The 24,016-nt window shown below is 36.2% G+C and overlaps 1 protein-coding gene across 1 annotated transcript in view; it reads left to right on the top strand.

The window, feature by feature from the left end:
* The first annotated feature begins 186 nt into the window (after positions 1–186).
* Positions 187–24,016, top strand: part of LOC123564813 (protein FAM13A-like) — a 109,566-nt gene continuing 85,736 nt past the window's right edge. Inside the window, exons 1-2 of the mRNA XM_053527603.1 lie at positions 187–282; positions 17,961–18,065. Of these exons, the coding sequence (XP_053383578.1) occupies positions 18,006–18,065 (60 nt within the window). The 5' untranslated portion in view covers positions 187–282; positions 17,961–18,005. The remainder of the gene's footprint in view (positions 283–17,960; positions 18,066–24,016) is intronic.

The raw sequence follows: 24,016 nt of genomic DNA on the forward strand, positions 1-24,016 counted from the left end.
TGATAAAATACGAGCAGAAAGTTACAGAAAATGCTGTTTCTCTGTTTATTGAAAAAAACTTCATCAGTCATATTTTATATCAATATTAAATATGGTGTTAAGTGATACTTTTGTTTGAAAATGAATCTGTAAGTTTTACATTGCACATCAACTTAAAAATATTATATTTTACGGACTGAAAATAACAACAAATTTGATTGGTCAAGAGGAGTCCTTGACGTTCAGCTGGAAACAAACTTTGGAATATTTTCACATTTTGCCAAAATATTTGATATTTGAACGGTATGTTTGGAGTGTTTTAGGTTAGAACATGAAGAAAATGCTTAGGAAATATTTAAATAAGGTATTGCAATCACTGACTTAAATAGACAGTATGATTAATCTGCCTGAAATGACTTTATTTTAAAAGCATGATTCTCAACATGTTTGGACTGTTCAATTCTCTTCAAGTGGCACTACCTTATTTGGTTTAATTTGTTGAAAAGTTAATGTGTATACCTTATTTTCATATCTGAATTTTTAAAATGATGCATATTTTGACTGACAGTGCAGTGTAGCTGAAAAGTGTATGAATGGAACTCTGGGTCGGAGACTTCACCAGGATTGGGTAGGGTTCTCACTAGTAATTTTAAGTTGCAGTCCTGGGCACAGGTACATGACACATACAAAAATTCCACCTATAGTATATATAAAGAGAGTAAGTTTGGTGACCTGAATTATTGATAGGTGGTACACTAAGTGTCAAAGTGGTACATAAAGTGTCTGGTACATAAAGTGACTGGTACATAAGGTGTCGCACCCGAATATAAGTGCTTATTTCAAACCTTCTCTCTTTATATATACTATAGTAGAATTTTCGGTATGTGTCATGTACCTGTGCCAGGCTGTGGTACTGGGACTCCCAAAGCTGAAAAAGTTGCAGTCTTAACTAGACTGACCGATAGGCTTTGGCTGCTATTGTACTAGCTAAAACAATTCAGCTTCAGAGTAGTTCTGGCTTCCATAACTTAAACTGACGCTATTTTATATTCTAATGGCTGTCTGATGGTCGCGTACATAAGTTATGTCATAACCCCATTTGTTTACCTAACCAGGTCAAACCACAACATCTGAGCACTGACTGTCGCGAGAAACTGATGACATTATGCGAAGTTCGTGGCACATGGTTATTTTTTGAATTTCAGGATTAAGTTTTTTATATTTAATGAATTTAATTGACTTAAAAATGAAATAATTTTTAACAGGGTTCATAAAATCATACCTTAGAAATTTTAAATTCACAAAAAATCCATAACGATTCTAAATAATTTCTAACAAAGTTCATAAAAGCATACCTTAGAAATTTTAAATTCACAAAAATCCATAAATAACGATTCTTTACAGCTAGATTTGTTTTCAAAATGAATAGTACTTTGATCACATGCCAAATGCAAAGGTGGGCAAAATATTGCAGACAGCAGTACTCACTTGAAACTTTTATGTACAACTCATTTTCAAATAGTGTTGCGTGGTTTATTTTATGCCAGATTAAAAGAAAAATGGATTAAAATATATTAAATTAAAAGTGGAGTCTGTGGCATTTGATTTGACGAAATTATAGCATGACAGACTTCTGGCACGATTTCTGGTTAGGTTTCAATTCAGGGTACATTTCAGCACAGAGATCCAAAACAACAAAATTATACCATCTCTAAAGCTGAATTGTTGTAGTTCTTAAAGTTTGTGTTACACTTGCTGTAGCAAACATCTTAAAAAAATATTTCACCTCGAGTCATGGAACTATGTACAGTGACACAAAGTCACAAAGGGTGTGGTAGATGGGTCAACATCTGGCATGGCTCCTGTTATATCAGGCGTCCCTCATGGGTCCGTCCTGGGACCTCTACTATTCCTGCTCTACATAAATGACCTACCGGGTTCTGTATCTTCCAATTTGCGTCTTTTTGCAAATGACATCTAACAATTAAGTCACAGGCAGACTCAGCTCAACTGCAACAGGACCTTAACAGTCTGTCATTATGGGAGCAGAAATGGAAGATGTCCTTTAATGTGATCAAATGTCATATCATGCATGTTTCTAGATCCAGAAAACCAGTAAATACTGTCTATACCTTACATGTATGATCAGCCTTTGTTGTCAGTCAAGCTTAGTAACTTACCTAGGTGTAGAAGTAACATTAAATTTATCTTGGTCCCCTCATATAAACAAAATGTCTAGTAAAGCATGTCAAAGTCTTGGTTTCTTAAAACGAAATATACATTCTGCTGAGAGGAGTACCAAAACAGCTGCCTATAACACCATTGTTAGACCAACTTTAGAGTATTGTTCCAGTGTTTTGGATCCTTACCATCAGAAGGATATAGATAAATTAGAAAACATTCAGAGGCAAGCTGTGAGAGTTGTAGTAAATAATTATAGCAAGACCCCGGACACAGTCACAAATATCCTAACAAATTTAAGTTGGAATTCCCTCCAATCCACAAGGAAATGTAGTTGGTTGGTTTTATTTTATAAAATGGTTCATAATCATGTTGATGTCGATCATAAACAATATCTCCCTCCAATCACTAGACAATCTGGACATTACCATCACTTAGTTCTGCAAATACCTTCTACCAAAGTTGACTACTACAAATACTCATTCTTCCCCAGAAGGCCAGAACTAGGGTAGAGTGGAACATCTTACCATCTCATGTATTCAGTGCTGAAACAATCTTCGGATTCAAATCAGCACTGGCTGCATCGATGTTCCAACCATAATGACTATATATACTTGCTTTTATCCTGTTTTTAACCCTACTAATATTTCTCTTTTCCTGCACAACAGCTTATGTATCATTGTATGTACATGTTTTACATTTAGGGCTATACGGTGTTAGGTTTTACAATTTCTTTTATCACCAACTGTCAGGGAGTACTAGGTGGACTGAGTAGCTTGGGAAGTCTGATAGTCTTTCACTTTTAACCCCCCAATGCATGGCCAAAATGTATCAGTAATTGAACAAGGCCATTATCATTAAAGAAGAAGAAGACAGGAGCGGAGTGGGGGAGTGGGGAGGGGCACCTTTGTCCTATGGACACACATCTAGTTTTAACTGCAGCTTGGTGGAAAAGATGAAAGCCTTCCAAAGGAGTAGACTCATTTAGCATGTTTAAAGGCTGTAAATATTGTAATTTGTTGTCTATAAGTAATTATGTTTGTAAACAGGAAAGTGCCATTTTGCACACCTGAATAGTTTATTCTGTGATGGATCCAAATATTATACTGTGAATCCAGTGGCAATATCAAAGAAAACTTACTTTGGTTACTGCCAAGTATTTGCCTCTTTCACAAAACATTAGAATCAGTTATGAAGTTTCAAATTAATTTATTTTTGAAATTTCAATGAATTTGTGCATTTTGTCATGCAACTGTGAAGGGGCTGAACACTACCGTAGATACCCATGTATAATGCGCAGTTTTTTGACCCCCGGGACCACCCCCGAATCGTGGGTGCGCATAATACACAGGTATAGACAATTTTCCAACTTCAAAACAAGTTTGTTACCGATGTTCGCCATTTTGGTAAAGGGAAACTACTCCCGGCGCTTACTGTCTCCGCTAAAATCTAAGATTGCCGTTACGTTCCGTAAAAGATCGAATTGTTTATTTTTCTTTCAAACAAAATTAATTTCATATAAATTTAAAAGTATTTTGACGAAAGAAATGTTTATAAATCACAAAAATTATGTTACTAATTAAAGATCGAGAATTATCTTAAACCGAGATCAAACTGTGAACAACATAATTGACACGAGGTGACACGTTGATTGCCGGTAATTACTGGCTTTATGATCGTGACAAAAAGACTATCACACCTTTTGTTATCAGTTTAAATTGAGAAGCTCATGTCATTTTGAAAGATACCATTCCGAAATATTGAATCAGCTGCTATTTATTTATTCAAAATAGTGAATTAAAAAAGGTAAAACAACAAATATAACAATAATTTACTGGTTTTATTTTCGAGAAAACAAAAATCGATAGTACCCTGAGACCGATGCTGCTCTCCGCCGTGGAGATAAAATTTATTACCGGTGTCGATGTAAACTCTACTTTCGTTTTCCATCCACCTCAAAATTGACCAAAAATTTTTTTTTTTTTTTTCCCCAGGATGTTGGACTAAGATCGGGGGTGCGCATTATACACGGGTGCGCATTATACACGGGTATCTACGGTATTTTTGTGTCTTCTATAGTATGGATGGATATGTACCTTAGACTAGTGCTTATCCAGCTGTTTATTTTATAACATATACCCACAGACAAAACTAATAGTAAATACCATTCATTTTGATGAATTGTATGTCTGTCTGGTTAGCTCATTAGGTATTTAGACAGAAGGTTGCAAGTTCGAATCCTTGGTAAATGTTCTCTGTAACAATTTGACGGAAGACTATTTTGTCTTTAGTGCTTTGTCCTCTACATTTAAAAGGTTTGTTTCATTTGGGATGTTACTAGAGGAGAATGTATCTGATACTGAATCTAGATGCTTAACTGCCTATGATTGCTTTGAATGATATCAACTTGTACAAACAATGTGTGTAAAGTTTAACTGGGTCAGTAGGTCATAGGTCAGGGTCACAGCATACTTGAGTCTGAAAATAAGAAACCCATTTATCATTGACTGGTCATCATGCTTACACTGACCTGTGGACTAAAAATATTTCCTATCAATTAATCATGAATGCTTTTTCCTTTCATATTTAAATTTCTCATCATTATCGTAGGAGGAGGATTGCCTGTGGTTCTTGAGATGAAAAGGTCAAAGGTAAAAGTCGCAGAGTACTTAAAAACTGAAAATAACATGCAGATTTACCTTTTGACATCATGAGCAGGATGGGGGTGTATGTGTTTTACAAACTTTTGTTAAGTTTTGTTGGGAATGGCACATTCTTATCAGTTTGTTTGGCAGTATGACGGTATCTGTAGAATTGGTGAATGTACTATATGAACCTGGTACTCAGAACTTACGTACTTGACCCATTAAAAAACAAGTGCAGGTTATCGAGTAAAGATCCCTGTTTGATAGGCAGCATGAGGACTGGTGTTTGCTGTCATTTGTATTACTAAAGATAATTTATATAATTATGATTGATTGCTATGAAAATGAATACAGAAAAAAAAAACGTTTTGCTGCAAATTATTTTAAATAATTTCATTTGGCTGTCAATTTTAAAGAGGTAATTTATCAGTTTCTCTTTTTCACATTCGTTTAATCAAGGTATATTTAATTAACCGCAATTTAGCAAATGCTTTCTATGTATGCATTCTTACGTATAAAAAACAATAATGGACAAAATACAGTTACATCAATTTACTGATACAGTTCAATGAAATACGTATATAGCGATACAAATTACGCATGATTGCCATGTATATAAGTACAGATAACGTTTTTTTATGCCCGTTTTGGAAATTACATTTGGGCACAAGATGGCATTGTTTACATTTTTGAATAATAGAAAGTGCATGATTAGTTCTTGAAGAGTGCAAAAGTTAATCGAACAAATTGGTATAAATTGTCCAGCGACTGTTTAAGGAACTAAATACAACTACATGCTTAACCTAGTAAACTAATTAAAATTTAGTATTTCTGCTATTAAATAGATTATTATAGAATATAGACCTGTTTAATTATTGATTGGACACAAAGGCCTATAAAACATAATCACGTTTACAGGGACCATGATATACAGATCCACCCTATGACACTAGAGCTGCATTAATCAATGCTATAACAAATACCATGTGACCACAGAAATCACATGACTGTAGAAAAGAATTCTATTTTTGATTATTTTTGCATTTGAGTTACCTACATTAGCGTTGAATCACTTCAAAATACTCAAAACAATTTCAGTAGCTATAATTCACATGTTATGTGAAATGACGAAAAAAATGTCAAAATTTTGATAAGAATGTTACAGAGGATTCTTTACTTTGAGGGATTTGGTAGGAAATTAACAAACTACTACATTAAGTCTAGAGTGGTTTGAAATTTGACCATTGTGGCAGTTATTCATTTTGGTTGTTATAAGCGGATTAATGGTTACCTTCAAGCAGTCAAAGGGTTTCAGTGTTCTGTTGTAGACAGCTATATCTCGAGTTGATGGAAATTGTCAGTGAACTGACTTGCAGGCAATATCATAATGCCAGCATGTAATTGTTGCACTCAAGAATTGATTGTTCTTTGTCTGAACTGAGCAAGGGAAATTCGTATTTTAATTTATGGCCAGTCAGCAGAAATTGGACATTTATTTGTTCATTGGCATTAAGAATTAATTAAATGCCCTGTAGGGAATATTACTCAATCTTTGTACTTTTTGGTTTTATTAATTCCTCATTTAAAAATACTTTGTTCTAAAATTGATAACAACTAGGGATGGATCTAGGACCTTGAACAAAAGGGGGAAGGTTTCATGGTAGTTCTAGGGAAAGGCTCTGTGTATAAAATCAAAGCAGAATTTAGCAGATATGTCAAGGGATGGACAGTAGGTAATATTTGTGTGTGTACATGTGTCTGACCTCACAACTGTGTCCCAATTGTATGATGCTTATACCAGGCCTTTTTTAATCCCCCGCCACAAGTGGTGGGGGGTTATAGGAATGGTCTCCGTCCTTCCGTCCGTCTGTCCGTAACACTTTCGTGTCCGGTCCATATCTCCTAAACCCCTTAAAGGATTTTCATGAAACCTGGGTCAAATGATCACCTCATCAAGACGATGTGCAGAACCCATGAGTCAGCCTTGTCTGCTCAAGGTCAAGGTCACAACTCAAGGTCAAAGGTTTGAGCCTTCCATTTTGTGTCCGCTCTTTATCTCCTAAACCCATTGAAGGAATTTTATAAAACTTGGGTCAAGTGATCACCTCATCAAGATGATGTGCATAATCCATTAATCAGCCATGCCAGCTCAAGGTCAAGGTCACAACTTAGGGTCAAAGGTTTGAGCCTTCCATTTTGTGTCCGCTCTATATCTCCTAAACCCCTTGAAGGATTTTCATCAAACTTTGGTCAAATGATCACTTTACTAAGGCAATGTGCAGAACTCATGAGTCAGTCATGCTGGCTCAAGGTCAAGGTCACAATTCAAGGTCAAAGGTTTGAGCCTTCCATTTTGTGTCTGCTCTGTATCTCCTAATTCCCTTGAAGGATTCATTTGAAACTTGGGTGAAATGATCACCTCATCAAGGCGATGTGCAGAACTCATGAGTCAGCCATGCTGGCTCAAGATCAAGGTCACGACTCAAGGTCAAATGTCTGAGCTTTCCATTTTGTGTCCACTCTGTATCTCTTAAACCCCTTGAAGGAATTTTATAGAACTTGGGTCAAACGATCACCTCATCAAAACGATGTGCAGAACTTATGAGTCAGCCATGCCGGCTCAAGGTCAAGGTCATAATTAAGGGTCAAAGGTTTGAGCCTTCCATTTTGTGTCCACTCTGTATCTTCTAAACCCCTTAAAAGATTTTCATCAAACTTGGGTCAAATGATCACCTCATCAAGAACTCAAGAGTCAGCCATGTCAGCTCAAGGTCAAGGTCACAACTCAAGGTCAAAGGTTTGAGCTCTGTATCTCCTAAACCCCTTGAAGGATTTTTATGAAACTTGGGTCAAATGATCACCTCATCAAGACGTTGTGCAGAATTCATGAGTCCATAAGCATCCATAGCAGTGGCGGGGGATTTAGCTGTCTTTCAGACTGCCTTGTTGTAAATTTCCAAAAACTGTATACATGGGGGCTTTGCATCCAAGTCCTCACCCTAAAATTACCCATTTTGTTCAAGGGATACTATAACAATATGATTGGCTAGTGACTGCCTTTGCAGATCTACATTTTTAGGTCACAGAAAATATATGCGCAGCAGGTTGTAACAGGGGTCAAGTTTAACAATAGTTTGTACTAGCTAAAATTAGCTAGTGCCCTTTTTGGTCACTAGCTAAAATGAAAAGCTACCGGCTAAAGTTAATAATATTTACTCTACTATTATTTTACTGGCCAAAACTTACTGATTGATCTCTGTTAGTAGCCAGTCACAAACAAAAATATTTTCAATTAGCTTAAAATAGCTTGTGCCATTTTTGTTGAACAATAAAATATCATAAACATAAATGATAACATTTCTTTCATGAAGAAAAATGTGTACCTTCAAAACAATTAAATTTTATTAAAGCTCTGAAGACATTTGCTTGTTATATTATTGACTAGCTGAAATTAGCTAGTACATTTCAAACCCACTAGCTATTTTAAAAATCCACTAGCATTTAGCTAGTATGCTTGTCTAAATTTGAACCCTGTTGTAAGAAGGGGGAGTTGGGTTTACTTTTTCTAGACCTGTGTTTCTCAGTTAATCACTAGCTCAGCTGTATTAACCTCTATATATCTTCTTCAAGGTTGTACTCTTATCAAATCAGGTCAGTTTATGACATACTGCAGGGTAGAATAATATGTTTTGAACATCTTAATTATTTTCCTGTCTTCAGTTTCCTCAAATACCTGGCATGTACTGTTTAAATACCATTTTATTTGGAAGTGTTCCAGACAGTTTTTGTTTTGAAGTCATTCCAGTGTAAAGGTGTAAACTCACCCTGTATAATATGTACTGCTGTGCTGGCTCCAAAAAGCAGTAGCCGGATAATACAGAAGTGCTGTTTGATCCATTGGATTAAATATCTGGTTACGAGTTATAGATATTTGACATATATAAAATATTTATAGTTTATTTGCTATTCTGTGTTCAAATTCTGCAGAGTATTGCGAAAGAAGTTGTAAATCAGTAAACATTTATGTCATATTTCTTAATTATTTTAGCCACAACACAGATTTAGGTATCAGTACCTACTTCCTTATTCATTTGTTTGTTTCTTGTGATTTTGTGAATTTTTTATTGCCATTATTCAAAAAGCACTCTATTAGATATACTTGCCACATATAAAATTTATTACAAAAATTATAAATTATTATAAAATTTACAGCAGTGAAATACATTTGAACCTGCTTTAGCGGCCACCTGTATTATACAGTCACTTGCCTGAAGCAGCCATTCAGCTTATTCCAAATTGACTTTTTCGTTTAGTTTCAATTTCTCTTAAGCAGCCATCGCCATTAAACAGCCATGCTGACCGCTTAATACAGGTGTGTCTGTATTCATTTCTGAAGCAAACAAAAATTTGAACAGTATGTACAATATGAATAAGAATTTGACACAAGACAGTTTGTCAGCAATCATTCATCCTTCACCTCAGATTTATGAAGGAAAGTTGTCAGTTACTTGTGGAGGTCAGTAGTAGACAGGTGGAGAGGCATTGCTGTTAAATTACAGACTTACTGTTCAAAAAATGGTGTTTATGCGTTGAAAATGCATTATTTACCTGTGGTTAATGCATTTAACAAAGCAACAAATATGTACATTAATTTGTACAAGTTTTACTTTTCTCTTTACTTTATTTCCCCGCTTTTCAAATTGTACACAAGTGCAGTAAACTGAAGATGTTTGCATTGTTCAATCAGGATTCAAGGGTGTTTTGAGTCCTAGCGTTTCATGTAGTACTTACAGTGTGGAAGTGTGATATTTATAACTCTTATCTTGGTCAAAGTTTTGAATTTTTTTGGCTTCATAAGTTTGAAACATGCATGATAGAGCTCAAAGATCAATAGAGACTATTATTGAATGACACCTAAAATTGTGTGCATTTAAAACTAGTGACTTGAAAACTGATTATGACTTTTTTACATACATATACATGAATATAGTTTGTATAATATTATTATTGGATTACGGTCATACAAGTGTAAAAGTGGAGTGAGTTTTTAAATAAGTAAAATGTTCATTTTTATATCCGGTATGTTTTAATGTGTGATGTTTATATTTTGTAACTTTTTAGATTAATATATACATGAGGTGTTTTATTTTAAAAAGGTAATAAAATGTAAATGTTAAATGAAATGATCTTTAGTTTAATTACAGTGACGTATGTTCATGGCTTTTAAAGGTTTTTCTGAACCTATAAACTTCTCTTTGATTAATATTGTTTCATCTGGTTATGTTACAATTATGTTTTTAATTCATGATAGTTAATGTTTTATTGTTGCAGTTCAGTGGACTCTGGCCTTGTATGATATTAACTGTCAGATCCGTGTATTTTTGAGTGTTGGCATTTTGTACTGGGAATAACAAGAAGAAAGTTTTCTGTGCAGAAAGGGAGTGTGCTGATTAAGCATTGTGTTGACAAATCATAAATAAATTGTTCATGACATGAGTGTTGACCAAAATTTTAATTGTAAATAACGATTTGTCATCCAAATAATACCCCAAATAAGGTAATTAAGGATGTGTGGCTGTTTTAAATAATAAAATTATGTGATACATGCACTGCTTTTGGTAATATCCATGAGCCCCAGTGCTGTTATTTTGGAACTATTAAACTTCCCTGTATAAGGTTTGTGTAATTAATATAATGACCATTTTCTGAATTGAAGATGAATGCTGCATAGTTCACAAAAAGTATTTCTGACCTTTCCATAGTGGTGTATTATATAAAAATTTGGTTTTATACCACTTTGAAAGTATCCTTGAAATTAAACATCCAGAAAAGTTATTTCAGTATCAGGTAAGTTATTTCAGTATCAAATGATGGAGAAATGTGGATCATTATCGTCTTGTCTGCATGGATCATGAAGTTGCTATTTAAAATGATGCTAGTACATGTCTATCAATAATTGGAAAACCTGGTTAATACTGTGGAACTCGGCTCTCTTGAGTATCGGTGTGTCGGGCATGTTGACCCGCTTAAGCAAATTAAGTTGTCCCAAATCATTTTCTGTATATTTTCTCTGTTTGAACAAGAAACCCAGGATAACGCAAAGAATTTTTCTCATCCCCTAGCTACCCAACTTTTTTTCTGGGCTTGAGATAGGTTTTCATGATGTCATTGCATCATACCAGATACAATGTTACCGCAGAAAAGCATGCAGATGATTTTCATAAAAAATTTAAGCCAAGCTTACAGGAATAAAATAATGTGAGTACTTTTCATTATAGGTGTGTAATGGTTGTGCAGAGGCATTGTTTTTAGCTCACCTGAGCACGAAGTGCTTGCTCAAGGTGAGCTTTTGTGATCACCCTGTGTCCGTTGTCCGTCCGTCGTCAACAGTTTGACTGTTAACACTCTAGAGGTCACAATTTTGGCCCAATCTTAATGAAACTTGGTCAGAATGTTACCCTCAATAAAATCTTGGACGAGTTCAATAGTGGGTTATCTGGGGTCAGAAACTAGGTCACGAGGTCAAATCAAAGGAAAAGCTTGTTAACGCTCTAGAGGCCACATTTATGACTTTATCTTTATGAAACTTAATCAGAATGTTAATCTTGATGATCTTTATGTCAAGTTCGAATCTAGGTAATGTGGGGTTAAAAACTAGGTCACCAGGTCAAATCAAAGGAAAAGCTTGTTAACACACTAGAGGCCACATTTATGACCATATCTTAATGTAACTTGGTCAGAATATTAATAATGATGATCTTTAGGTCAAGGTCAAATCTGGGTCATGTGGGGTCAAAAACTAGGTCATCGGGTCAAATCAAAGGAAAAGCTAGTTAACACTTGAGAGGCCACATTTATGACCTTATCTTAATGAAACTTGGTCAGAATGTTAATCTTGATGATCTTTAGGTAAAGTTCAAATCTGGGTCATGTGGGATCAAAAAGTAGGTCATTAGGTCAAATTAAAGGAAAAACTGGTTAATACTCTAGAGGCCACATTTATGACCATATTTTAATGAAACTTGGTCAGAATGTTATCTTGATGATCTTTAGGTCAGTAGGTCAGGTGAGCGGTACAGGGCCTTCATGGCCCTCTTGTTTTTTATGTACCTAAAACTTCGGTACGCAGTCCCCCAAATGCAGATTAACTCAGTAAGGCTTTAACTTGTGACCTTTTGTTTTGTTGTTTTATGTCTTAACCATTGAATTACAAGACAGCCTCTTATTCACTTAGGTCACAAATCAGAAAATACTGCTTGGAAATGTTAAAGGATCTTAGCAGGTGAGCTCAGTAGTTACAAATCAAGAGATCATGAGTTTGAACCCCTGGATTAGGCAATGGCCTGCTTGAGTCATCCTCTCTGTCTGATCGATGAAAAAGTGGAGAAGCTTTCACCGGCTTTTGGAGAACAATGTAGTCCAGGAACTCTGGTCAGGTTAATTGATAGGCATTGTAGAAGAATGTTTAGTTGACACATTCTTGGCCATTGCATTACAAGAGTGCAGGAAACTTGAAAAAGCTTATTGTTTTTCCCTTGAACTTATTATTACTACTTTATTCTTTAATAGATAAACATAGACAAAATATTAAACTTTCAAAATTATTATGGCCCCCTTCGAAGAAGGAGGGGTATATTGTTTTGCAGATGGTCAGTCGGTCGGTCTGTCGGTATGTAGACCAATCCGTTTCCGGATGATGACTCAAGAATGCTTTTGTCTAGGATCATGAAATTGATAGGGAGGTTGTTCAAAACCAGCAGATGACCCCAATTGATTTTGAGATCAGTAGATCAAAGGTCGAAGTCACAGTGACCTGGAACAGATAAACAGTTTCCGGATGATAACTCAAGAATGCTTGGGCCTAGGATCATGAAAGTTGATAGGGACGTTAGTTATGAGCAGCAGATGACCCCTATTGATTTTGAGGTCAGTAGATTAAAGGTCAAGGTCACAGTGACCCAGAACAGTTAAATGATTTCCGGATGATAACTCAAGAACGCTTGGGCCTATGATCACGAAAGGTGATAGGGAGATTTACCATGACCAGCAGAGGACCCCTATAGATTTTGAGGTCAATAGTTCAAAGGTCAAGGTCACAATGACCCAGAACAGTTAAACATTTCTTGTCGATAACTTGAGAATGCTTTGGCCTAGGTTTGGAAAGTTTATAGGGAAGTTGATCGTGATCAGCAGATGACACCTATTGATTTTGAGGTCGGTAGGTCAAAGGTCAAGGTCACAGTGACCCGGAACAGTTAAACGGATTCCAGATGATAACTCAAGAACACTTGGACCTAGGATTATGAAAATTGATAGGGAGGTTAGTCATGACCAGCAGATGACTCCTATTGATTTGACATGAGGTCAAGGTTACAGTGACCCAGAACAGTTAAACCATTTCCAAACAATAACTTCAGAATGCTTGGGCCTAGGATCGTGAAAGTTGATAGGGAGGTTAATCATGACCAGCAGATGACCCCTATTGATTTTGAGGTCAGTAGGTCAAAGGTCAAAGTCACATTGACCCAGAATAATAGAACTTTTGTGTACAGTGACCAAATAATTTCTGTTTCTTGTGCAATTAATGAATGCATCAAGCGGGGGCATTTTGTGTTCTACATGCTCTTGTTTTAATTTAGAAGGACATAATTAGAACAAAATATGTGTCATGAAAGTGAAGAAGTGTGTCATAGAAAGATATTATAACATAAGGATTTTTTTAAAATTTTAATTAATTTACTAAGTTGGTCAATACAGCCTGTGTGTATGGGTTTCTAATGTATTATCAAACCCCTGGATTGTTTTTTAGTGGTTGATGATATCAGTGAAATTGAAATATTTTAATGTTAAAAGATTATCTGATTACATAAACAAGTGATAACCTACTTTAAACAAAACCTTGTGTTTACATTTTTAAACCCTGTGTAAATTACATAATACTGATCCCCAGTGATAAAGTGATTCAGGACACCAAGGCATTTCATGTTTCATGATAGTCGATAAAACAGCAATTAAACATATTGCTTGTGCATTTAAATAAAAGTGATAATTTGACAGGTAAGTGAGTTTTAACTGCCTAATGGGTATATGGCAAAATAGCTCTGTTGGGTACAATGCAGATACCAGTTGTAAATCATCAAATCCTTTTGAATATGAGTTCAAATCCTCAAGAAGATTTTTTCTGATCACTTTTTGTGCCTCCCCCGTTTTAAAAAATGTAAGGGGGAAGGGGTGGATAGGGGGCACACTGAATTTGTGTTGGGCATTACATATGTAACCTCAAAAATTATTTCACCCAAAGTCATCTAAACCTCACAAGATTGTTGTTCAGCTTGTGAAGTTGTACCTGCTATTTTAATTGGGATTTCTACTGGTCACACCAGAGTCATAGCCTTTGGTATAATCCAAAAATATACATAAATGGTATACAAGTTTGTATGGCATGTATCTCAAAAAGTGTTTGACTTAGAGTCATCAGACTTTAATGGATTGTTATATAAGCCAGTCAAGTTGTTAACCCGGCATTCTGCTTTGAATTTCTGACTCAGCCAGTCCACTTTTCTTTGGATGACATCTCTTAAAACTTAACCGGTCAGTTTCAGTTACTGTTTGTTTGGTTTTTTTTGCAGAATTTTACTACTATTTTTAGTATTACTATAACAGCTGTTTTTGCTATATTCAGTATAGGAGAAGCCTCTTGTGAAAAGTACATCACAACTTGATAATTGCGCTGTGCTTGCTGTAGGTAAATTAGAATGAAGACAAAAGTCTGAGATTTCCAGATTGTACAAGTGCCATTTTCTAGAGAAGCTAAAAGCACTTTCATGTGATTATGATTTGAATGTATAATCAATAAGAATTTTGTCAGTATAATGATATATGAATTCAGAATTACTGAGTCATTTAATGTCCAATTATGCATTTTTAGCTATTTATAAAGTAGTGTTTCCATTCCTTTACATTGTGTTTTCCTCTACCAAAGATTTTACTAAGTAGAATATGTCTTAAAGCTTTGTTCACTGTCCATAAGGAGGGGGCTTTGTGTTTTAAGCATAGTTCAAAGAGGATTTTTAGCTCACAGGAGCACTTCCAACGGAGCACAAAGTGCTTAAATGAGCAATTGTTGTGCCACCCCCTCCCACCTCTCCTTCGAAGAAGGAGGGTATATTGTTTTGCAGATGTCGGTAGGTCTGTTGGTCTGAAAGTTGATAGGGAGGTTGGTTGTGACCTGCAGATGACCCTTATTGATTTTGAGATCAGTAGGTCAAAGGTCAGTGTCGCAGTGACCCATAGCAGTTAAACAGTTTCTGAATAATAACTAAAGAAAGTGCGACCCGGGATAGTTAAACGATTTCCGGATTAGAACTCAAGAACGCTTCAGCCTAGGATCATGAAAGTTGATAGGGAAGTTGGTCATGACCAGCAGATGAACCCTATTGAATTTGAGGTCAGTAGGTTAAAGGTCAGAGTCATAGTGACCCAGAACAGTTAAACCGTTTCCGGATGATAACTTGACCACACTTGGGCTTAGGATCATGAAAGTTGATAGGGAGGCTAATAATGACCAGCAGATAACCTTTAATGATTTTGAGGTCAGTAGGTCAAAGGTCAAGGTCACAGTGACCAAGAACAGTTAAACGGTTTCCAGACTCTTGGGCCTAGGATCAAGAAGGTTGATAGGGAGGTTGGTCATGACCATCAGATGACCCCTGTTGATGTTGAGGTCAGTAGGCCAAAGGTAAAGTGACCTGGAACAGTAAAATGGTTTCCAGACGATAACTTTTGAACGCTTGGGCCTAGGACCATGAAACTTAATAGGGAGGTTGATCATGACCAGCAGATGAGCCCTATTATTTTGAGGTCAATTGGTCAGAGGTCAAGGTCACATTGACCTAGAACAGTAGAACTTTTGTATGCAGTGACCAAATAATTTCTGTTCCTTGTGCAATGACTGAATTAATCAAGGGGGGCATTTTCAGCTCTATGAGCTCTTGTTATCACCCTGTGTCTGTAAATAGGTCACATCAATTTGTAACTGTGTCACAAAGGTAAAAAAACTAGGTTGCTTTGTCCTGTGTATGATTTTTATCAGTGTTTAACTAACTATGTGTACATTATATTTTCACATGTTCACCTAACAATATGTTGCTTTTATTCAGTGTATTACTGTTTAATGATTCATCTCTACCACACAACATGTGACCACCAGATAGTGGATTAAAAGAAACAAACATATGTTGCATTCATTCAGTTAATTCTTTAAATAACCCTTATTATGCTGGACATGATTGATTCTGCCTTTGCGACCAGTGTAGATCTTGATCAGCATGCATGAAAAGCATGCACATCCATGCAGTCTGCTCAAGATTTGCATGGTTTGCAATTCAGTCAGTATCTTTTTGGTAAGCACCCCTTTTAACAGTCGGTGATACTGTCCAAATTGAAGGATGGACAAGTCCATTATAGAAATTTAGCAGGTTATGGGTTAAAGCATGTTCAGGATCGTAGTGTTCAATATTTTTGTTTTGGTTTAGTAATGTAATATATTTATTAGTGCAAATGAAGATTTTCTTCACGGATGATGATATCAGACTTGAAATCTTATCATCATGAGTGTTTCAGTGACACAGTAGGATATTACAGATAAAAAACTATGATAAAATACAAGGTCGTCTAGGCTTTGTCTATATTAGAATATGCCCTTAAATATTGTCTGGGTATAAAAGTATTTAAAAGTAGTCTAAATTTATATGGCTTTAATAATTGAGACTAGAATATGATATGTCTGCATAAAGCATTACAAGGTCTTTTCTTGAATACTGTCTTCTTTTAGCAGTGTAAGGTTGACTTACTAAGACTACATGTCTATGAATTTCTGTTGTATAAAACAACACCAGTAGCCTGCATCTATATGTCCTTGAATTTCATCTGTATATTATGAGCAATACAAGTTTGTGTAGGACTTCATATCATTGAATCACATCTGAATATAACAATACAAGGTTGTGTGCATGTCTACATGTCTTTGAGTATGGTCTGCATCGGCATTTTGCTTGAATATCACATAGCAGTACAATATTACTTGCATGTACATGTCCTTAAATAGTTTTGCATCTTCATGTTCTGAAAAGTACATAGATCTGTCTTCATTTAGCAATACAAGGTCCCTTAAATATCATCTAAATGTTTAATAGCAATACAAGGTCACCTGTATCTACAAGCTCTTTAATATTAATATCATCTGCATTAAGCAGTTCTGGTCACCTGCATATCCTCTTTATACTTTTAAATGTCAGCTGTGTTAATCAATACAAGGTTGTTGGGTTCACATGTGCTTGAATATTTTCTGCATATAGCAATACAAGATCGCATGGTCTACATGATTGTGAAAAAATCTGGATATTCTTGAATAACGTCTGCAGTTTGCAATACAATGTTGTCTGCTTCACAAGCCAGTAATAATTGTCTGCTATATAGCTTTTGTTCTAATCATCAGACAATGATAGACATGGCAAAAGGTACTTTACTTGGGTTTTACCAAACTTGTTAAGGTATCATATGTCACATGCAACATGTCTCAATCCTGCTGAAAATGCAGTGTCTCATATAATTTCTTCAAAATATGACATGTGACCGCAATAGGTTGATATAATGCTGTTTAAGGATAATAGCATTCATCTTGCTTTGTAACATACCTTCAGGGGCCTCCTTGGTTGAGAGGTTTAGGTATCTGACTTCAGATCATTTGCCCCTCATTGCAGTGGGTTGAAAATGTAGAACTCTGTCCTGTGAGAAAGCCATCTAACTGGCTTATGAAAGATCATTTGTTAGAGCTACCCAAAGGGCCTGCCAGTGCCTTAAATAAGCTCTGAGTGGCGCCTAGGGCCGTCCACCATATAAAAACTGGAAAGTCACTGTTGTGTTGGTTTGACTTTAAAAGCCAATGAAGTAAAATATGTAAATAAATACAGCATATCTCGGGAAAGTCTGGTGGAAACACTACCTGTCTGTGCTCTGTGCTACTTGCACTGTTTCAGCTAGTCAGCACAAGCATTGCAAGTCTTGATCCCATGGCCAATGACTGTTCTTTGATGTCAACTGCTTACAACCCCTGATCCACTTTTGATTCAAACGTGTTTCTTTTCTGTATTTCAGTTTGTGAAGAATTAGGCTGCTATGGATGAAGTTTTGTTTTGAGCTATGAAAGTTCCAAGCCACCATTCCAGAGAACAAGTTAGCATGGCAGATTCAACCAACATGGTAAGTGCTACCTACTGAAATGAAAGTTTCTGAAAAGTCAAAAATATTGTCACCACATTGACATAAAACTTCTTGTACTGAAGTGACAAATATCATTGTCTTTAAGGTGATTTTTCAATTCCCAGGCAAGGAATCTAAAACGTGAATATTTATCTTTGAAACAGACCTTGATTACTATTAAATAAGCAGTTTCAATTCCCTGGATTGAAAAGCCCATTATTAAATAGACTTTAGCAATGCTACCACATTAATTGTTGAGCTATCAGTTGTACATTAGGGATGAATTGATCTCATGCTCCTGCAGTGGCACCCAGATTAATTAAAGTAAAGTTTCTGAATAATAATTTAGGTGATCAGCATGAGGTAGGAATTGATTCATATCATCCCTGGATTCAGTTTATCAACCTCGGGAATAAGTGCCTGCATCACTCTGGAATGAATTCTCACATCAGACTCTAAACATGATGAGTGCTTGCCTTAGACTCGCTAACTCCTGTGAGGAGTGCTTGCCTCAAACCCTAAACCTCTGTGATGACTGCACATCTCAGATTCATAACTCCTTTGATGAGTGCTTCTCTCGGACTAAACTGCATACCTCAGATTCCAGGGTTCGCACAGGCCTTGAAAAGTCCTTGAATTCGATGGTAGTCCTTGAAAACTCCTTGAAAATGACAAAACCCCTAAAAAACCTGGAAAAGTACTTGAATTTTGAAAAAAACTCCTTGAATTTGACCTTTCACTCCTTGAAAATATTCTTTCCGTAACTTTGCTTTGCAAAAAGAATTTAAGGCTTAAAATAAATCGGAGAAAATGAAAATAAATTCGTGAAATTGCAGGATCGGGTCACTCGTATGCTGTTACAGTGGTCTACGGCCACACTTTAACGATATTTACAGAGTGCTATTTCTACTATATCACCGTTTGCATGTTTCCGTTTCCGTTTAAAAAAGTACGGGGAATAATAACTCGCAATTTTTAGCTATTTGCGAGTGTTTCCAGTGAATTAAAATGAGTAAGAAAAATAAACATGTTTACTCAAGTAAGCGGGAGACAAAAGACAAATATAAACAGTGGCTGAAGCCCTATAGAGCAGACAGAACTAAGTGTATTTGTACGTCGTATGACAAAATTTTGAGGTATCATTAGTAGGAGTGTGCTAAAAAATCACAAGAATAGTGATAAACCTCAGCAGAATAGTGAATTACATCAATCTAATAATCGAATTACGTCATTTTCAAAGGTGTGACAAGTGATGGTTGTTTTATTTTTGCATTACATAATAAAAGTTTTTCAGATTAGGTCGTGGTTTTGAAAAAAAATAAAGCTTGAAAAATTGTAAAAAGTCCTTGAAAAGTCCTTGAAAAGTACTTGAATTTTGTCTCTGATATTCTGTATGAACCATGGATTCATAACCCCTTTGATTAGTGCTTTTCTCAAACTAAACTGCGCACCTCAGATTCATAACCCCCTTTTATGAGTGCTTCTCTCAAACTAAATTGTCCACCTCAGATTTATAACCCATGTGATGAAAGCTTGCCTTAAAACCCTTAACCTTCATGATGAATGCACGCCTCAGATATGAGTGCTTGCCTGTATAACAGTGTCCATGGTAAGCACACACCACTTCTGGTCTTGGACAAGGTTGATTCGTTGCAGAATAAACATATATTAAACCCCTTCTTTTAACTAAGTCATTGTTCAGTTGACTATAATATATGATTAGGCTTTTGATGAAATAATATTGCTGAAAGACTGATTGCAGCACATACTTGTGGTTTGTTTGTTGAACAATGTGTACAGATATTTTCTCAGAAGTTTCTTCTTTTAGGTTTTTTGCTTATGAAATTAGTCTTGAAATCTTGCCACTTAATTAATGATTATATTGTTTTGATATTCATTGAAGAAGATATGAGATTGTATTTCAAGAAGAAACCATACAGATTGTTGATAGTTTTTCTGGCTTCTGTCTCCTTTTTGAAAGATATAAATTTCTCTCATAACTTAATTACCTGTTGAAGAGTGATTGTTTGAACCAAAATCTGTTTGGCTGGTGCTACATTACTGTTGCGTCAAGAATTTCAAAGCTTCTTAATTGGTGCAAAAGAAGCCTGAACATCGTTTATTCATGATGAAATATGTTAACCTGTGCCCCGCTAAATTTCTAATATGGACTGGTCTGCGTATCATTCAATTTAGGCAGTACCACTTACGATTCATAGGTGTTCACTGAAAATTTTCTGACCGAATAGCGAACAGTGCAGACCATGATCAGCCTGCACTGAGGCAGAATCACTTGCGACCAGCAGGCTAAAGGTTAATGTATCGTTCGGCTGTAGTAACATTGTGAACATCTTATACTGATTACTGAAGTTTATAAAGACACAGTGTAATACTATGAACTGTTTAAACAGTTTAATGTTATATTTTATTAATAAGAGAGACAGAAGTTCATTATTAAGTTGGGGGAGTGTTGTGAATTTCATTATAACATTTTTGGGAGTGTTATGATGCACATTGAGTAACAAGATGGAAGGTTAATTTAGTGGTGTGATGTATAGCATGGACAATTAAATGTCAGCAGCAAATCACTGAGGTGTATAGAAGCCCTGGAGGGACAATTAAGGAAGCCCTGGAGGGACAATTGATTTCCGTACTTCCCACTTCTCACTTCTAACTTTTGCACTTCTCACTTCCAACTTCTTGACTTCCTACTTCTTATTTCTAACTTCCACACTTCTGACTTATAACTTCCGCACTTCTGACTTCCAACTTCCTGACTTTCGACTTCTTATTTCCAACTTCCACACTTCTTACTAACGACTTCTTGACTTCTTACTTCCTTCTTCTGACTTCCAACTTCCGCACTTCCGACTTCCAACTTCCTGACTTCTTACTTCCGACTTCCAACTTCCGCATTTCTGACTTCCAACTTCCTGACTTCTTACTTCCGACTTCCAACTTCCACACTTCTTACTTCCGACTTCCAAAGAGGGAAAGTTGGAAGTCAGAAGTGCGGAAGTCAGGAAGTTAGAAGTCAGAAGTGTGGAAGTTAGAAGTCAGAAGTGCGGAAGTTAGAAGAGGGAAGTAAGAAGTGTGGAAGCTGGAAATCAGAAGTCGAAAGTCAGGAAGTTAGAAGTCAGAAGTGCGGAAGATAGAAGTGTGGAAGTTGGAAGTAAGAAGTCAGGAAGTCGGAAGTGAGGAAGTTGGAAGTCGGAAGTAAGAAGTCAGGAAGTTGGAAGTCAGAAGTGCAGAAGTTGGAAGTCGGAAGTCAGGAAGTTAGAAGAAGGAAGTAAGAAGTCAAGAAGTCGTAAGTAAGAAGTGTGGAAGTTGGAAATAAGAAGTCGAAAGTCAGGAAGTTGGAAGTCAGAAGTGTGGAAGTTAGAAGTAGGAAGTCAAGAAGTAGGAAGTGAGAAGTGCAAAAGTTAGAAGTGAGAAGTGGGAAGTATGGAAATCAATTGTCCCTCCAGGGCTTCCATAGACAATTGATTTTCGTACTTCCCACTTCTGACTTCTAACTTTTGCATTTCTCACTTCCAACTTCTTGACTTCCTTCTTCCTACTTCTAACTTCCAAGTCAAGTCAAGTCAAGAAGTGTGGAAGTTGGAAATCAGAAGTTGAAAGTCAGGAAGTTAGAAGTCAGAAGTGGGGAAGTTAGAAGTCAGAAGTGTGGAAGTTAGAAGAGGGAAGTAAGAAGTCAAAAAGTCGGAAGTAAGAAGTGTGGAAGTTGGAAATCAAAAGTCGAAAGTCAGCACGTTGGAAGTTAGAAGTGCGGAAGTTAGAAGAAGGAAGTAAGATGTCAAGAAGTCGGAAGTAAGAAGTGTGGAAGTTGGAAATCAGAAGTCGAAAGTCAGGAAGTTGGAAGTCAGAAGGGTGGATGTTAAAAGTCAGAAGTGCGGGGAAGTTGGAAATCAGAAGTCGAAAATCAGGAAGTTGGAAGTCAGAAGGGTGGATGTTAAAAGTCAGAAGTGCAGAAGTTTGAAGTAGGAAGTCAAGAAGTTGGAAGTGAGAAGTGCAAAAGTTAGAAGTCAGAAGTGGGAAGTACAGAAATCAATTGTCCCTCCAGGGCTTCCATAGAGGTGTAAAAAAATGCCACAAACAGTGAATAACAACATGATCAAGGACATGGTTAAAAACCTTTGATTGTACATCTGCCTTTTGAACCAAGCTTTACATCAGACAGCTTGATATTTAATTTGGGTTGAATCAACTTTAGGACAAAATTAACTATTATCTGACCAAACCTTTTCCACCCCCCAAAGTTTTTAGGCGAGCACTTAGAGTTTGCCCTTGTCCGTCCATCTGTCCATCTATCCATCCGTCTGACTTTGTGCTATATGTATATAAAGTGCTTAAAACTTTTGTGTTTCATATATATTAAAAACATTTCACCTAGCATCATGAAACTATGTAGGAATATTTTTCATTATGTGAATTTGTGCACCTGTGTTCTTTTTTCACTCTGCAAGACAAGAGTTATTGCCCTTGACTGAAAAATACACATAATGTGCTTAAAAGTTTGTGTTGCATATGTCTCAAAAATATTTCACCAAGAGTCATGAAACCTTGAACATTGACAGGAAGCAGGGGGGACAGGTCTGTGTCCTATTTACAGACATCTTCTTAACATTTGTTACATTATTATGTGGTTTTAATATCATAATGTAGTTATTACATTGCTGTTATTGCCAACAGCTTGGAATTCTTTCTGTATCATACAACATTGATTTTATGTATGGTACATTATATTAAGCCAATCAGATAGCGTTTTTGTGGTTGGTAGAAGACCTCTATTGTGTTTAGGTCATTTGAGACTGGAAATGATTGGACATGTTTTCCAGTAAATAACTGAAGGATGTTTGGGCCTACAGAGATAAAGGATTGTTGCCTTGGTGACGAGATGACCCCTATTGTTATTAGGTGATTTGGTCAAGGGCCAAGGTCAAGGTCAAAGCATACTCAAGACTTGAAGGTACTGCCTACAGGTCACAATTTAGGCATATTTGTTAAACTAACAGCTGTATTTGAAATGTAAGAATCCATGTTCCAACAAAATAGCTGTTTTAGTTGGAAACAGAGAATTTTATTCTGATGATATCATAGTATTATGGTAGTGTGAATCCTTACTTTATATCTCAGAAATGTCAGAATTATGCTGAAAACATGTTTTAGTCATCGTTTTGATGTTTATAATGATATTTTGGCATTTTCTGGCTGATTGTTATATCACCTGTTATTTTGTTAGCTCTGTATAACAGGGTTATTAATGTATTTGTTGAAAATTATTCTGTGTAAAATGTCAGCTGTGTCAGACATTGATTCTGTAGTTTATTTGATTTGTGTGGTAATATTTTGGTATTATTTTGCTTTGAAATATGTGAGCCGCGCCATGAGAAAACCAACATAATGGCTTTGCTACCAGCATGGATCCAGACCAGCCTGCGCATCCGCGCAGTCTGGTCAGGATCCATGCTGTTCGCTAACAGTTTCGCTACTTGCAATAGGCTTTGAAAGCAAACAGCTTGGATCCTGACCAGACTGCGCAGATGCGCAGGCTGGTCTGGATCCATGCTGGTCGCAAAGCCACTATGTTGGTTTTCCCATGGCACGGCTCATGTGTTAATTACTTTCTGTCTGGATTGCAGTTGATATTTGAAAGTTTCCAGGCACTGCTTACAATATTAGTATAATTACAGCTCTGCTAGTAAAAAGTTATTTTGCTTGTTTTTTCCTCATCATTAATCAAATTTTTCTTGGCCAAATTTGGCACAGGAAGCCAAAAGGAGAGTCTGCCAAATAATGTTGCTGTTTTTTTATTCCCGATATATTAGCAAATAGGAGATTAACGCTAAAGTGAATTTAAGAGAGAGAATTTCCTAGGATGTTTTCTATCTCGTGGAAAAAATGATAATTACTTGGCTTTAGGTCCAGTCTGTCTTGCCAAACATAGACAC

The sequence above is a fragment of the Mercenaria mercenaria genome, chromosome 2 (genome assembly GCF_021730395.1).
Source record: "Mercenaria mercenaria strain notata chromosome 2, MADL_Memer_1, whole genome shotgun sequence".
NCBI lineage: Eukaryota > Metazoa > Mollusca > Bivalvia > Venerida > Veneridae > Mercenaria > Mercenaria mercenaria.